The sequence below is a fragment of the Thalassophryne amazonica genome, chromosome 3 (assembly GCF_902500255.1).
Source record: "Thalassophryne amazonica chromosome 3, fThaAma1.1, whole genome shotgun sequence".
Lineage (NCBI taxonomy): Eukaryota > Metazoa > Chordata > Actinopteri > Batrachoidiformes > Batrachoididae > Thalassophryne > Thalassophryne amazonica.
Genome location: NC_047105.1, coordinates 74934076 through 74952068, shown reverse-complemented (window position 1 = coordinate 74952068; position 17993 = coordinate 74934076). Strand labels below are relative to the sequence as shown.

At 39.6% G+C, this 17993-nt stretch overlaps 1 protein-coding gene across 47 annotated transcripts in view; it reads left to right on the top strand.

The window, feature by feature from the left end:
- Positions 1 to 213: 213 nt before the first annotated feature.
- Positions 214 to 17993, top strand: part of znf740a (zinc finger protein 740a) — a 92071-nt gene continuing 74291 nt past the window's right edge. For 7 of the 47 annotated variants that reach the window (XM_034166767.1, XM_034166785.1, XM_034166794.1 and 4 more), the window contains exons 1-6: positions 227 to 412; positions 6878 to 7034; positions 7208 to 7408; positions 10624 to 10770; positions 11909 to 12029; positions 12287 to 12370. In XM_034166767.1, coding sequence (XP_034022658.1) covers positions 6990 to 7034; positions 7208 to 7408; positions 10624 to 10770; positions 11909 to 12029; positions 12287 to 12370 — 598 coding nt within the window. In that variant the 5' untranslated portion in view covers positions 227 to 412; positions 6878 to 6989. Of the gene's footprint in view, positions 413 to 442; positions 744 to 6877; positions 7035 to 7207; positions 7409 to 10623; positions 10771 to 11908; positions 12030 to 12286; positions 12371 to 17993 lie in introns of those variants that run through there. The other 40 variants (XM_034166783.1, XM_034166778.1, XM_034166781.1 and 37 more) reach the window with 16 other exon arrangements.

The following is a 17993-nucleotide window of genomic DNA, read 5'->3' as shown; positions in this document are numbered from 1 at the left end:
CACTGCACATAAATACATATATAGATAGATCTCTATCTGTCTCTATCTCTCTCTCTCTCTCTAAAAAAAAAAACAAAAACATATTCATTTAAATAATTATTTGTTTCCAAATAATTATACGAGCCTATACGCCCGCTTCCTGTCTCTTTAGATGTTCACGTCTTTTTAATGTGTGCAGACCATCATCGTGTGAAACTGCTGCAAACCGAGGACAGCTCCAAAACAAATATCGACATAACGTCCAAGACGCACGACATATAAACATATTAGCATTTATTTTGTGTCGTTCGAAGCAGAACCGGAGTGAACATGACGAGCCGTTTGTCTGCTGTGTGGGGGAGTGGGTTACATCCTGTGGCGTTTCCTGTGTTTGTAAACTAGACAGAAAACGACGAACAGTTGAAGCTGAAAGGTAGGTAAACATCATCTTATTGTGCAAGAAATGCTTGATGCATTTTAAATGTGCACGATACATTTTTGCTGTCGTTTTTACGCCGCCTACGCTCAGGCGAGGCAGGGAAGGCGTTGATTTAATATTACAGCGTCAGCCATTGCTAGGTAGCTAACAAATGTTAGCTTAGCCACTGGGAGGGGGAGCTGCTCACAACGACGGCCATCACGATCGGCTTCATCGTCCAGATAGACTCCTCATATAGACTGCAGTTCTTTTGTCGTTTTCCTAGTAGTAGGCATATCGCTTGTACCTATGTGTTGCGTGCAGCTAATGTGTCAGAGATGTCCAGGTAGGCAGACAAACTATGCGATTAGCTACGGTACACTGGGCGCCAGCGAGCCGCTAGCAAGCTAATGTTACCGTGGTTGTTCAGCATCAGCGTAACTGTCGCTTGTTTGGGTGGTCGAGGGAACACAGCGTAGTCAGTATCTTGTTGTAAAAAAACTATAAAACACACCGCTGTTTAGCTAAAGTTAGTTATCTTATTTTACGTTTCACGTTGCGGCGGCCTGGAGGAAAAGCCTAAACATACGAAATAAGCAAATCCAGCGCCTTCTCATTAGCGTAAAGCTAATGTTAGCCTTGCCCGTTTTCTCAGTATCGTCAAGTGGCTAAATGCTGTTCGTAAAGTACGCCTCTGCCTTCACACAGCCACGTTTAATGCTTGCGCATTACATTTTAAACGCTAGAAACAGCCCACACGACGTGTGGTCCATGCTCCCAATGATAAATCTCAAAATCTGTTAAATTAGTCAGTTATTTAACCCAGTGGCTTTCTAACACTGTAGTTACAACAGGGATGAGGCTAATGTTCAAATGATTAGCCGTTTTGAATAAGTTTACTTATACCCTATTATACTCTTTTTCAAGAATTGTAGTCACAAGACGCGTTTTAAATGTTTTGCCCTCAAATTGTACTGTGTAAATGATAAATGTCCTCAGTTTAGATAATTAAGTACTAAAATCGAGCAATATCCTAACCTGCATCGTCAATCACAACTACATTCTTGTACAGTCCTATTACAATGCATTACAGCTTGGTGGCATTACTATAATACAAGTCATAATTTCTTTTAAAAGCATCCACACTTGGCGAGGAAACCACATACCAAGGCAAACTATTCCAGAACACAATAGGTCTATTGCTGAAAAAAATTCTTTGTTCAATTCAATCTATTAACATCACTTTGAGCAGATGAAATCAGTTAATCAGTGAAATCACTTGGTGGAGTGGGTGGTTGCAAAGAAAACCTACACCCTCTTGGCCCTTTCTGGAATCAGTTTGAGACCTCTGCTATAGGTGCAGCATATCTTCTCATTTCAAAGAAAACGTCAAAATTTATATTGTCATATCTGTGTAAGATTTTGTAGTGCATCTATCTTCTAAAGTAGTTAAACCACGTCCGGCAAGACTATCCATATAGGACATATGTTGTAACTTGGGTACTGACTTGGTGGCTCTTCTTTGAACCTTTTCCAATTCATTTATATCTTGCTGAAGATGTAGCACTCAAACCTGTACACAATACTCAAGATGAGGCCTTACAAAACTCTTGTATAATAAAAGAAAAGATTCTTTATCTATAAAAGAGAACGCTGTTTTAATCATGCCCTGATTTACTATTCACCTTAGCTGCCAACACAGCTATGTGCTTTGAAAAAGACAAATTATTTGAAATTAAGCCACCAAGATCTTTCCTTTTTTCCCCCTATTTAATAAGTTCTAATCTACAGTTACAATTTTGATCATGATCCATGAACACTTTGTGCTGTTGGCAGTTATTTTCATATGTAGTACGCAAATCTGTACAAACTCATTTTTTTCACACTCAAAAATTGTACCGCCACCACCACCACTTAAGCCACGTTCACACCAGACGACACGTGAGCGACGGCGACAACAGGTTGCTATGTGGGTGATTCTTAGACTACGGGCACTTATAATGTCCTTTGATCATATTGTATGAAAAACAGAAAAAAGGGGAAATTTCACACTTTGTAGTTATCTTTACAATGAAAGTGTGTTAAGAAATTTGTTCTAGTAATCTATGATGACTTTTTCAGCTTTTTTCAGCATCATTATATGCAAATATTGCCGTTTTGTGCTTGTCCCACACCCAGACTTTTGATCTTCAGTGATAAAAAATGAATGGTAAAGAAAGGTTTTTTTCTAATGTTTTAAAATATCTCTGAATAAAATATCAGTAAAATAATCAAAACATAATTGGGGTATTCAGTGTCATACAACTGTTGTGATTTTTTTTTTTAAACAAAATGTAGTTGTCCCACACTATTGCCGTAATTTCCACCACAACACTGTAATGTCCCTAAACAGTTTGTATGAAAGATTGTTTGGGTAGTTTCTATGGAGATAAACAGTGACATCAGAGCACATGTATATAGCGCCAAATCACAACAAACAGTTGCCCCAAGGCGCTTTATATTGTAAGGCAATGGTGTGGTGGAAATTACATTTACAAGGCCAATAGTGCCTGTAGTTAAAGAATCACCCATGTAATCCCTATGGAAGGATGCGCTGTGGCGATTTTTGATCGATTGGCGTGTTTGTGGTGTGATATCGCGTCACGTTGCCCTCCTCCCCAAGTTGAAAAATCTGAACTTTTTCGTCTTGTCGCATCGTGATGACTAATCAGGGACTGGATATGTAGTAACGTGAAGATGTCTTGAGTTTATACTTGATGTGGACATGTCCTATCTCTGGCAGCCAGCCTGTGAGCAGGACTTATGTCCCCTTTGTCCATGTCAGAGTTTGAGGGGAGAGCGAGCAGCGGCAGCAGCTGTTTTTTTCTTTTCACATGCGCACGTGAGCGAATCGTCGGTGAAGATTATTTTATTTATTAACTACACAGATTGATAATAAAACAGATGGTGACTGGTTTATGACAGAGTTGGAGGGGAGAGTGAGCAGCAGCAGTGGCAGCAGCCAGTTTTTTTTTTTTCATGTGCGCACTCGAACGAATCGTCCGTGAAATTTATTTTATTTATTAACTACACAGATGTATAATAAAACAAATGGTGACTGGTTTATAACACAATTATGACAGAGTTGGAGGGGAGAGCGAGCAGCAGCAGTGGCAGCAGCCAGTTTTTTTTTTCATGTGCACACGTGAACGAATCGTCCATGAAGATTATTTTATTTATTAACTACACATATATATAATAAAACAAATGGTGACTGGTTTATGACACCATTATGACAGAGTTTGAGAGGAGAGCAAGGAATTGCAGCGGCAGCGAGTTTTTTTTTTTTTTTTTTTTTTTTTTTTTTTGTTTCTTTTTTAAATTGTTCACATGTGTGCATGAACGGGACAGGAGGTCCTCAAACTGGGTCCTGGAGAGGTGGGAGTACCGCTGAAAGCGGCCGTCATCCAGACGCAGCTCCTGCAGCAAATAATGAAACTCCCCGAATTGGGAACGTCTCATGAGGATGTTGTGAACCCAGGGACGGTGCCGCTGGCGACTTTTGTCTGGTTTCGACAACAAATGGAGCACAGCAACTTGCTCCGTGTGATCAAGGTCTGCCGTGTTGACTTGACTGACAACCGGAGCCGGAAAGAGGAATGGAAGCTCCTCCTATTTGATGATGCATTGGGGCGAATTTTCGCAGCGAAAGCAGAGCGACACACCGGGCGATGGTGGCGCATCCGTCGCCAGTCGAGAGATGCAAATTTGTGCCGTCACGTGTCATGCGGTGTTAACGTGGCATTAGTCCCCTGTTGGACACAACCACAGTAGAAATGTGGCTAACAAACATTTCTGAAGTCTTAGCGAGGCAACCTTGTGTACCAAGTTTCACCTTGATACATGAAGTGCTTGTCAAGATATCGTGTACACATTAATCACACGGACAGACACATGGAGTGAAGCAGTTCCTAGACATGCTCTGCCTTCAGCAATGCTAGATTAAAAAAACTCTACACACAGCTGATGTACATTAGTCGTTTCCAAGCCTGTTTTTGAGAACCTGCTGCTGTTCCTTTTTCTCCAGTTATTGTCCACATATAATTAACTGGTGTGCACTGCTCAGCCAATCAAGAGTTGGAAGCATCCAGCTCTAGGTCAATCCCTGCTAATTGTTAGCTCCTCAGGTGTGGTAATGTAAGGAGAGATAGATGGGAACCACTGACAAAAATGGCAATAGCTATGTTTTCAACAACAGCAGCAGTATGCATTGTAGGTTGTGAACTTTCACTTTTTTTTTTTTAGGCCTTAAACTAAATTAATACCATTATAAGTTAATCTGTTTAACTTTAGAGTAATCATTTAGTTTGGAAAGTTTGAGTATTTGTAATACATATGTAGGGCTGCCACGACTAGTCACGACTACATCGACTATTGAAACTGTCGACAACTAATTTAGTAGTCAGTGAGTCATTTGCTTTGAACCTTGAACCAATGAAGCAGTGCTTCAATCTGCTGCTTCGTTGGATCTTTGCTTTGCTCCTCTTCAGAAGCGGCAAAAAGCCATTAAAATATGTCAGTTGTGAGTCACTTTTGTGCGGATTAAAGTGACTAACTGGGACTCCTGTCTTGTTGCGAGAAAGAAACAAGAATCGTCCTCTGTTCCATTGCTCCAAAAGCTGTGCCGCCAAGTCAAGTTAGAAATATAGAGTCTGCTCGGAATTAATAACTTCAAAGTGAATCACTGTTTAAATCAAATAACACTTCTTTCCAAACCTTGTAATACAAACAATAAATTGCAATCAGTCAAAATTTATTATTATTTTTTTCCTCCCAAAATGAGATGCTCTGGCTGACGAGCAGCAGCCCAGGACTGTATGGCTGCTGACCTGCAGACTCCAGCAGCCAGCTGAGCTCAGCTTAGACAAATGGGGTGACATCCATGCTGTTAATGTCTGAAAGGAGATGATTTTGACAAAAACTACACATTTTTCTATGTCCAGAGATCAAGGTTCCACCATGTAGAGTTTTATATCCAGAGATCAAGGATCCAGTGACCAATTTCATGTTTATTTACTTTAAGACTCAATAAAATGTTGTTGACATAGAAAACCTGTAAAGCCTACTTGTAGCACACAGAAAATTCACAGAAAGTATCGATAAGGAATCACATTGATAAGCGGAATCGATAATGGTATCGATATCGATAAAATGCGATAAGCTGCAATTTACGTGTGATCCGACTAGAAGACTAATCGCAGAAATTGTCGTTGACTAATCGACTATCAAAATAGTCGTTTGTGGCAGCTCTATACATATGCAGAAAAGTGGATCAGAAAAAGTGAGCACTTGTTTTGCCCAAACAAAAGTCTGAAACAGAAAGGTAGTCCACATAATGAGTTTTAAAAATGTATTGGTAGTGCAATGTAAATGTTCCAAATGCTGTCTTTTGTGCCCATGTCCATATGTCATTTTTTGTGGCAGAAAAGTGCCGGTAGTGCAGTGAAGAGCGGTTCATTCTGATGTTTTCATTAAAAAAAACCCTTAATGCTCCATGTGGTTTTTCTCTCGATGATGACATTAAACCGCTACAACAAGCTCACAGTGTGTGTACAGTGATAGAAGCACTCATCCTCACCAGCAAAATTTTGGTCTCTCCAATCTGCTCCCATAGCTGTTTTGTCTGTTGTAACATGTTGCGTTACATGTCAGCTGTCTGTAGACAGAGGTGACCCAAACAAGATACATTTTCCATTGCCTTATTTGTCAGGGTGGCGAGTTTTGCTCCATCACATTGGTTGCCTGAAAAGGCACTGCAGTGAAGATGGTAGCAGTTTTCTGACAAGTTCAGAGATTTTTTTTTTGTTGTTTTTGTTTAAGTCCTATGCGGCTGTACAAAAAATGGGGACTGTTCTAAAAATTGATGCTAGGTCATACCATTTCTCTAAGCAGCTGTATACACGTTCATTTGGAGCATATTTGGGAAAAAGACACTGGTGATCCGGGTTGGGGGGGCAAATGAACTTGGGCCTTTAATTTAAGTGCAGATTATTTGTATGTAAAGGCTTACAGTATCTGTTGTCTGTCAAGTAAAATAACTTCAAGAAAAAATTACACAAGGCAAAGTAAGCTGTGTGCTTAATCAAATGAGGGCAACCTCCAGTTGGCTGTTTGTTGTCAAATCAATGCTTTGATTTTTGTGTTTATTTTGCTTTGTTGAGCCACCACCTTTAAAAGTATTTTGAATGTATATATCTTAGACTATAAATTTAACATTTTTGACATTTCTATTAACAGAGTACAGTTTGAATATGCAACTACTAGCTTGCAATTTGTACAGATAAAGAATAAGAATCACTCTTGCAATTACTTTTAAATGTCATTTCTGAAAAAAAAAAAGCCCAAATGGACTTAATTGAAAATGCAATAAAATATAGAAAGCCAGGAATACTTTTGCAATCTGTTGTTTGTCTGTTTAATCCACATCCTCCTCTTCCTCAGTTTTAATACTAGATGAGTGAGGTGGGTGTGGCTTCCCACCAGCCCGACCATCCTGATTGACGGATCTCTGGATGACCTTGTCCCCACCCCTGTCCCTGCGCTCACTTACACCATGTCACACCTGCCCAGCAGCTCAGTCCGCGACCATATGAAATGGGTTTGTTTTGAGAACACCAAAGTGATTACAACATTGCTTAATTAAGTCTTGTGTCACTCAGGATGTTGTCGTTGATGATTAGCTAGGCAACTGCTATGTAACTAAATACTGTTTTGAACGTGTGATGTAGCTGTTCAGGTTTTCATCTTTAAATATGTTATCTTTTTCCTCAGGCAGGGCTGCTTGGCTGTGAAGCTGTCCTTTCCAGTATGGCCCTGATGCAAGCGAGCACCATGGCTGCTCCGCCCAAAAAAATGATGGCTCCCCTCGGCCATGCACCACCACCACCACCACCCCCAACACAGAGAGAAGGACCAGATCGTCCTCCCCAGAGCCATATGATCCTCCCATCTGGGATGAGCTGTCCACCACTGGTTAGGACCTACTATGGCAATCTGAAGTAGAACTAGGCTTATTGTATGTCTTTAATGTTATGAAGCATGTAGACTAAGCACCAGTTACTTTCATGTAATCAAAACCTATCTGAGTGTAACGGCATTCTGTCGAGATAGAACAGCAGGTACCAAACAAGACTGACAGAACAGTTTCAGATGCCGTGGCATTTCTGAATACACACATGTGGGTGCAGCTGTCATATGGGGAATTTTTCAGATTCCCTGAAAGACAGGATGTGATAAAATCATACACACACACACATATATATATATATATATATATATATATATATATATATAGCATACCATTGGGCCTTGCTGGAGGTACAGTAGTGTTCAGAATAATAGTAGTGCTATGTGACTAAAAAGATTAATCCAGGTTTTGAGTATATTTCTTAATGTTACATGGGAAACAAGGTACCAGTAGATTCAGTTGATTCTCACAAATCCAACAAGACCAAGTGTTCATGATATGCACACTCTTAAGGCTATGAAATTGGGCTATTAGTAAAAAAAAAGTAGAAAGGGGTTGTTCACAATAATAGTAGTGTGGCATACAGTCAGTGAGTTCGTCAGTTTTGTGGAACAAACAGGTGTGAATCAGGTGTCCCCTATTTAAGGATGAAGCCAGCACCTGTTGAATATGTTTTTCTCTCTGAAAGCCTTTGGAAAATGGGACGTTCAAGACATTGTTCAGAAGAACAGCGTAGTTTGATTAAAAAGTTGATTGGAGAGGGGAAAACTTATACGCAGGTGCAAAAAATTATAGGCTTTTCATCTACAATGATCTCCAATGCTTTAAAATGGACAAAAAAAACAGATGCATGGAAGAAAACAGAAAACCATCAAAATGGATAGAAGAATGACCAGAATGGCAAAGTCTCACCCATTGATCAGCTCCAGGATGATCAAAGACAGTCTGGAGTTACCTGTAAGTGCTGTGACATCTAGAAGATGCCTGTGTGAAGCTAATTTATTTGCAAGAATCCCCCGCAAAGTCCCTCTGTTAAATAAAAGACATGTGCAGAAGAGGTTACAATTTGCCAAAGAACACATCAGGTGGCCTAAAGAGAAAAATGGAGGAATATTTTGTGGATTGATGAGAGTAAAATTGTTCTTTTTGGGTCCAAGAGCCGCAGACAGTTTGTGAGACGACCCCACAAACTCTGAATTCAAGCCACAGTTCACAGTGAAGACAGTGAAGCATGGTGGTGCAAGTCATGATATGGGCATGTTTCTCCTACTATGGTGTTGGGCCTATATATCGCATACCAGGTATCATGGATCAGTTTGGATATGTCAGAATGCTTGAAGAGGTTATGTTGCTTTATGCTGAAGAGGACATGCCCTTGAAATGGGTGTTTCAACAAGACAGTGACCCCAAGCACACTAGTAAACAAGCAAAATCCTGGTTCCAAACCAACAAAATTAATGCCTTGCAGATGTGAAGAAATCATGAAAAACTGTGGTTATACAACTAAATGCTAGTTTAGTGACTCACAGGATTGCTAAAAAGCAGTTTAAACATAATAGTTTTGAGTTTGTAGCGTCAATAGCAGATGCTACTATTATTGTGAACACCCCCTTTTCTACTTTTTTTTTTACTAATAGCCCAATTTCATAGCCTTAAGAGTGTGCATACCATGAATGCTTGGTCTTGTTGGATTTGTGAGAATCTACTGAATCTACTGGTACCTTGTTTCTCATGTAACAATAAGAAATATACTCAAAACCTGGATTAATCTTTTAGTCACATAGCACTACTGTTATTTTGAACACTACTGTATGCACTACAAGGTCTGTCCATAAAGTATCGTACCTTTTTATTAATTTTTTTAAACTATATGGATTTGATTCATATGTTTTCACGTCAGACAAGCTTGAACCCTTGTGCGCATGCGTGAGTTTTTCCACGCCTGTCGGTGACGTCATTCGCCTGTGAGCACGCCTTGTGGAAGGAGTGGTCCCGCCCCGTCATCGGATTTTCATTGTCTGGAAATGGAATGATTTGGGGGTTTTTTTTCCATCATAATTTTTTCAGAAGCTGTTAGAGACTGGCACCTGGAAACCATTTGAAAAATTTATCTGGCTTTCGGTGAAAATTTTACGGGCTTCACAGAGAATAAGGACTATTACTACAGCTTTAAGGATGGCCCACAATGGCGCTCAGCGCGCAGCGCTCCGAGTCGCAACGACAGGCACGAACCACTGGATCATTTCTAAATGGATGGCTGTGTGGAGCTGGGACTGTCGTGTGCACTTTCTCTGGTTATCACAAGAGCTGGACATCAACCATTTTCTGGCAGATTTCACTTTTACAAGAGATTTTGTCGTGGAAAGCCGCACAGAGGCTTTGTGCGTCACGACCGATTCGCTGTTCGAGCGAGACAAAGAACGCCTCCGTTTCGGCGTGCCAGAGGACAAGTTTGGACATGTCCAGCTCTCCACAATTTCTCTTATAACTCACTCGACTGGTAAGCATTGAAAGCCGAGATAGGCATGTCCGAACTTGTCCTCTGGCACGCTGAAATGGAGGTGTTCCTTTGTCTCGCTTCCAAAGCGAATCGGTCGTGACACGCGAAGCCTCCGTACGGCTTTCCATGACAAAATCTCTTGTTAAAAGTGAAATCTGCCGGAAAATGGCTGATGTCCAGCTCTTGTGATAACCAGAGAAAGAGCACACGACGGTCTCTTATCCACAGAGCCATCCGTTTAGAAATGGTGCGGTGGCTTGTGCCGCGTCGTTAGAGCGCGGTGCGCCGAGCGTCCTTAAAGGGGTCCTTAAAGCTGTACTAACAGACCTTATTCTCTGTGAAGCCTGTAAAATTTTCACCGAAAGCCAGATAAATTTTTCGAATGGTTTCCAGGTGCCAGTCTCTAACAGCTTCTGAAAAAATTCTGATGGAAAAAAAACCCCAAATCATTCCGTCATTTCCAGACAATGAAAATCCGACGACGGGGCGGGACCACTCCTTCCACAAGGCGTGCTCACAGGCGAATGACGTCACCGACAGGCGTGGAAAAACTCACGCATGCACACGAGGGTTCCAGCTTGTCTGACATGGAAACATATGACTCAAATCAAAAAGGTACGATACTTTATGGACAGACCTCATATGTTTGGTTTTTGTAGTTGGCATTGTGACACAACTTTAATGCTTTTTTTTTTTTTTTTTTTTTTTTTGGTTACTCAGCTCATCCGGAAGGAAGGTGAATTTCAAGCGCCGCGTTTGCTGGATGAGAAGGAGATGAGGGCCAATGAGGACCTGCAGCAGAAAAAAAAGAACAGGAAGTCTGTAACGCCCTGTAAAGTGAGAGAGCAAGAAGGAAGGGGAGGAAAGGTGAGTAGCCCTGAATGGTAAAGGGAAATGAAGAGTAAATGGTTACCTTATTAATTTTAATTAATTTTTTTAATTTTGTGGGGGGGAAAAATCTTTATTTGATACATGCTATTTTTTGTTTTTCTTTTTTCTTGTAATGGTTTGGATGTGGTTGGCTGTGTTCTTGTATGCACATTTTTGTGTGCATGGGAGTGGGGGGAGGAGTTCAGGGAAAATGTTGAGGGGGAGGAAGATATGTGGAGAGGAAAGGGGGAGGGGAGGAGAGCAGAAAGAAGCACAATAACTGCAGTGGTGCGTAGGGGGGGCAGCGACATGAGGGCATCAGAAGGGATTATGGCTTTTGTCTCAAATTAAATGCTTTTTAAAACAAATGTTAACCTGTTGTCCAGTCATACCAGTAATTTATCCTGCAAAATATCATCTTAAGTATGTAAATAAAGTATCTATCTAAATTTTTACTTGGCTTCATCCCTCATGGTTATTCTGTATGTTTACATGTGTACTTACCTATGTAAACTGTTGTTGACTCAGAAAACGCCGATTTCCTAAACGTAATTAAATACATTAATTTTCTATATCTGCTTACTCCAGTTAAGGGTCACGGGGGGCTGGAGCCTATTCCAGCAGTCATAGGTCATGAGGCAGAGTACACCCTGGGCAGGACACCAGTCGTAATTTTAATACATGGTTTATTCATTCAAATTAACACATTAATTGATCAATTAATGTGGCATGGCAGTGGTGTTCTGTGACCACCCATTCATACGGCTGCATTTGCAACTTATGATCTAGTCATCTACAAGGACATGTAATTTTTACATTTGTGTATCACATTTTCCATAAGAACACACGCAGCCTGTGTGAACGCAGCAATTTCAGAATTTGGAGACTTGCACCATTCTACCAGAGTTATGAAATGTCCTTTAATTATATGGCGACATCTTTGTATCAAACCTTGACCTGATGTTATTTAAAAACAAACAAAAATAAACTCTTATCCAAATTTTTCTCAGGAAGACTGGTTTCTTGTATGTTTGTACATGTAGTAGTTGTTGTCATTGTTATTTTAAATAAACACATTCAAATTATTGTTGTATTTGAGACATTTTGAACAGATAATCCTTACTGCTCTTTTTAGGGCACAGGTACAGATGAGAATGGGCCATCATCCAAAGTTCAAAAAAACTTTATATGTGATCACTGTTACGGAGCATTTCGGAGTGGATATCACCTTAAGAGACACATCCTCATTCATACAGGTATTTATTTGGTTGTTCTTGAAACTTTTAACACCTCAAGTTTACATTAAAGCCAAATGTTTATTTCAGCCTGATTGTATCGTATAAATGTTTTGAAAGAGGTGCTGAAAGCTTGAGATGGACTGAAGTTTGGTGAGAAGCAACTGTAAGGTTTTGAAATGACCTGCTTACAAATATTGTTTGGTCATAGTTTTCCCCTCACAGCTAATTAATGGTATCTGTGGGGACTGTATCTAAACTGGTGCTTTTCGGTTTAGGGGAGAAGCCGTATGCTTGTGCCGTATGTGACATGAGGTTTATTCAGCGTTACCACCTGGAGAGACACAGCCTCATTCACACGGGTATGCGTCTTTTAACCGTACCCATATTGCATCAGTTAAGCTACCTCTGGAGTCAGTCTTGAGTGAATGCACAAGTGCTTAGGTCTCATTTTATCTTGTGGACAGTAATTTCCAACAAAGCCCCACTGACCTCCCCCAAAAAACAACAAAAAAACAAAAAGGGGCAAAAATTTCTCTTATTCCAAAAACACCGGGGGGGTGAATGACAACAAAAAACAAACAAAACAACACTTTGTGGTCCAGTAGTCTCGAGTCCACTATTAAAAGTTCTTACATTTAACCCAATATTTGATATTTTATTTATTTATAATTTGTGTGTGTGTTGTTAACATATTAAGGTAATTTCAGAGTGTTTTTAATGATACCAGTTGTTGGAGTTGATTAAGGAATTTGAAAAGTTGATTAAGGAATTTGAAAATGCATATTTTGTCTGCAGTGTTTCATGTTGCAAGTATATCTCTTCACTTTATAATCTTAGTGTTCATTGGGATTTGACTGCTGACATTTGAAGAGAAAACTGTAAATGGTCTTCTGAAAACGGCTGTAATATAGTTCAGTGGCCAGAGCAGTCTGGCTTCACACATAAGAAGTCATCCTTTGACCGCATTCTAGCTCTGCAAGTACTCATTAAACACAAACATAAATATCGACAGTGCTTTTTTGCAGTCTATATTGGGTTTTTGCAAAGCGTTTGATTCAGTAGCCCGGGCTGCTCTTTATGCCATCCAGAGTATTTTCTGTATCCCCAAAAAGTTGCTGGTTGTCATAGCTGGCCTTTACACAACTAATGTGAGTGCTGTGCATACCTAGTTCAGAATTTCAGATTCTCCCCCCCCCCCCCCGTTTCCTAGTGAATACTAGAATTCGTCAAGGATGTTTATCATCCTACACTATTAAATGCATGTATGTACTGTGTTGAGGTAGCATTGTGGAAACCTGTGGCTTCTACACCTTTGTTGGTCAGGAAAGATTTATTGATGAGTCTGCTGACGATGCTGTGATCTTTGTGGAATCAGTGGGTACCCTGTTTACATCTCTTGAGAAGCTGAGTTATGAGTTGGAATGTCTATGTTTGCGAATGTCAAGGATGAGGGGTTAAGAGCTAGGCTTTCATTGGCTTCCTGGTCTCAGCCATTTGTATGCAGTGATTGAGTGAAGTGTCAAAAAGTGATTCATGCAACTCAGCAGTGACTTTGATATGTCTGTCTTGGCCATTCAGATTGAGAGACATCTGTAAAGAGCTTATGGAGTCTTGCGTTAGCTGAACATAGGTGTTTGTGAGATTTCAATATCTTGGCAGGAGAACAAAGGTCCAATTTTTTATGGTCTTGGTGCTTCTTGTCTTACTCTGTGGTTGTGAGACTTGGATATTAACCAGTGACCCAAGGTGACTACCGCATGTCTTTGTTACTAGGTCTCCAAAAATTCTTTGGGTACCACTGGATAGACTTTGTGTTAAATGAACGGTTACCGATGGAGACTTTAAAGGAGTATCACCTGCATTATGAGGGAACACCAACTAGGACATTTTGGCCATGTGGCACATTTCTCTGGATATGATCCGGCATAAGGATTCAAGCAGCTGGAGTAGGCCAAGGGGATGGCAGTGATTCACTTGGCTGCAGCAGATGGTTACTTTGTAGAAATAGTGAGGGATCACCATACTACAGAACTTAAGGTGATTCTGTGGTGTGGTGGACATGTTTATATGGCACACTAGTGCATCCTCCCAGACTTGACCTCATTATACTGTTCTAGGTATAGAATTTGAAAATGGTACAGTTCCATAACCAGAAGATTTCCTGTTTTGCGGTATGATCGCTATAAACAAAATGATGTAATTCTACGTGGTCGGTGAGCATTGCATAGCTACGACCTGTACATTATGCCTGAAGGGGCGTGTAAATGTTTTATACAAAAAGGGGAAAAAACCCTGACTTGAGCTTAGAGGAGGAAAACCAGTTAACATGCAAAGCATGCTAAAAGTCTAGCTGTAAAAGAAATAAATACATCCCACCACCCTGGTTAATTCTTCTCAGAACAAGGTAGGAAGCTGCTGGTGAATTATCTTATCGGGTTTCAGTATCAACACATACTGTTTAACACAGCTCAACAGCAAGCTGGTAACAGTGAGCCCTCCATTCAGTCACTGTGGTCAGAATTCAAAGTAAAACACCACATTACATGAGCATTGGAAACAGGATACTCTGAGACAGAGTGTCTGTCACAAAGTGAATATGCAGTGGGACTGGGAGAATACAAACAACCTTCAAATAATGTCCAAAAAGGTGTGCAATGCGGAGGGTATTTTTTTTTTTTTTTTTTACTTTTTTGTCATTGAGTGCTTAAGGTAATCCTATCAACGTGTCATGCTGACCTTTGCCTATACAGTTGTAACCCAATGTATAATTGCATCATTTGAATGTGTCAAGCTCACACTTTATGCTGTTATTTGCCCCAGCGGTGAAAGTTTTCCGGAAATGACTGGAAATCAGGGTTTTTACTCACGTGGTGACTGTTTCCGGGTTATTTTTGACTACATGTGTCGGAGTCCATTCATTCAGTTCATTTCAGTTCCACACCCAAACAGTGGGTGGCGGTAATGCATTGTGTTGATTTGCAAGCCACCAATAATTTCCAAAGAAGGGTTCATTTGTTTTGGGCTTAAGAGTTTATAAAGTCATATTCTTGTGGACTGCGCTGTTTTTTTTTTTCTGTTTACTTTGTTGTGGACTTTAAAAGTCATAAGCTGTTTTTCCTCCAGTAATCATACATTAAGTATAGTAATGGGTGACGCTTCCAGCTGCTAAAATTGATAATGCCGTTAGCATTCAGACAAGAGTTTGCGAATCAAAACCACAAGATTAATTAGTTTGAGCAACGGACAAAAAAATTATCTGAGGTGAGTGAAAATAATAGTTAGTGCTCTGCTGAGGTTTATCAGCTAATTAGCTTTAGCTGCAGAGTCATTCACTGTCAAGTGTTTGATCTATTTTTTTATTTTGCCAAATAAAGCTACACAATTTTAATTATTGCTGCCGTAACTACAAGAAGTCTTAATAACTTTAAATAACTTAGCTTTTTTTACTTAGTTTTTTTTAACCATCAAGTAATCAAAGCAAGTTACACAGTCCTGTTTCATATTTCTTTATATTTTAAGAAATACATTTCTTGACCACATCAGAAACATACATTTGCTGAATGAATGAATCTACCATTAGTACATGTACACATTACTTTTCATTTTATTTGTTTTCTAATATAAGAAAAGTTTTTTTTAACTTCAAAATGTACACTAATCAGAAATTAATGTTGACTTAAAAAATATTTAAGGATTATAAGGTGGCCAAGAATTTGAAAACCGAGATAACCAGTACCCCAAAAGCTCCTGCCAAAACAAGGAAAACTCAGAATTGAGTGAAGGTTGAACAAGTTGATGCATTAATGTGCTATAAATACTTCTATTGTTCCATTTGAATTGATACTGAGAATTATTATTTTTGAGTTCTTTGAATTGTCAATTCTTTTACGGTGTAGTTTTCCGAACCACAATGTATGTTGTTTTTTGGGGGGGGATTAAAGGCTGGTAGCACAATACAAGTTGTGTGAAAAGACTGTAGTTGAAAAATTGACCTGACCAAAAAAAAAAAAAAAAATTGGAGATTTTTTTTTTTTTTTTGGTGGGTCACTGTTGACCTACATTGACTGTCACATCTGGGGTCACGCAAAGCTTGTATCGGGCTTTTGCCTGCTATGTGGCTGTCAGACTTGCTTCTTTAAACTCAACTCTTACAGTTTCAACATTTAGGATTGCTTTGTTGTTAAATGTGATTAGCAAATTAATATTTCATGAATGCAGTTTGCCGGGCTTAATTTTTATTCGGTACTATTAAACAAAATGGAACTTTTAATGTCGATACACTATGGTGTGTGGGTGTGGGGACACTTCTTGTCAGTATAACTCAATGCATGGTAGTCACTTCATATTTATTGCATTGTATCCTCTGAGACGAAGATGAGCTGGTGAGATTTAGGCTATGTGGTGTGCATAAATCTCCATATTAGTGAAGATAAAATGATTTCACTTATGAACACACTAAATAAATAACATGTTGCCTGTCACGATAACAAATTTTGCTGGACGATATAATGCCTACGAAAATATGATAATTGATAATACTGCGATATTCAGGGATCTCAGCAGGATTTATTTATTTTTTCTCAGTGTAAGGGATGGAAAAATCACCTCAAAAAGCTGAGGGTTCGGGGGATGCCTTGGCAGTTCCACCCCCAAAGCTTTTGCATTATGGGCTTACAAAGGGCCTTCTTTGTCTGTGTGAGGAAACTGTCTTCAAAAACTCCACCAATTTGAGGATGAAGCTGCAGAGACGTTCATCTGGTTAAATGTCCTGAAACTCCAGCCCACCTGTCGTCTCTGCTAACTCACACTTGCTGCTACTCTTCTAAATAAAACAAAGGCTGCTTAAACAGCAACTATTTTATTATTTGAAAAACCTGTTCCCTCTTTGTATTTTAACATTAAATGAAGGAGTCAATAAACATGTCCATGAAGTAAAGTTCAGTCAAAAAGACACTTGCACACGTAGAAGCCCCGCCCCTATTGTGCGTAAGTTCAAAGCGTTCACAATCACGAGAATAGTCATTCATATTTTAGTGCAACCCCAGTTCCAATGAAGTTGGGATGTTGTGTGAAATGTAAATAAAAACAGAATACAATGATTTGCAAATCCTCTTCAACCTATATTCAATTGAATACACCACAAAGACAAGATATTTCATGTTGAAACTGATGAACTTTGTTTTTGTGCAAGTATTTCTTCATTTTGAAATGTTACCATTTGTGGTTACACATCGCGCAGCTGTTCGTGGTGTATTCCCGCGTGCACAAAACCATTGCAGCAGCATTGTTCACGCCTGCCCGTTGGCTCTGTTTTCATGGTTTGCTCATACGAGCTGTTCCGCCGTGATTTGCCCTGATTTTTACTTATTCCTACTATGTGTGAAGGGGCCCTAATATTTGCATTGTTGGGGGGGCGGTGTCTCTTTACATCAGTCTACAGTTTTTCTTCCCTGTTGGGGAAATGGGATGGGGTGATGTTTAATGTGCATTTTCAGGCTTGTTGTATTTCCAGTTTTTGTTGCCACTGTTTTACATGGAAGTACAAAATACAAAAACATGGGGACTTTTTTGTCTGGTGACTGTGAATATCTGGTTTACAGTGAGGAAAATAAGTAACTGAGGAAAATAAGTATTTGAACACCCTGTGATTTTGCAAGTTCTCCCACTTAGAAATCATGGAAGGGTCTGAAATTTTCATCTTTGGTGCATGTCCACTGTGAGAGACATAATCTAAAAAAAAAAAAAGAAATCCGGAAATCACAGTGTATGATTTTTTTTTTTTTTTAAATTTATTTGTATGTTACTGCTGCAAATAAGTATTTGAACACCTACCAACCAGCAAGAATTCTGGCTCACACAGACCTGTTAATTTTTCTTTAAGAAGCCCTCTTATTCTGCACTCTTTACCTGTATTAATTGCACCTGTTTGAACTTGTTACCTGTATAAAAGACACCTGTTCACACACTCAATCACACTCCAAC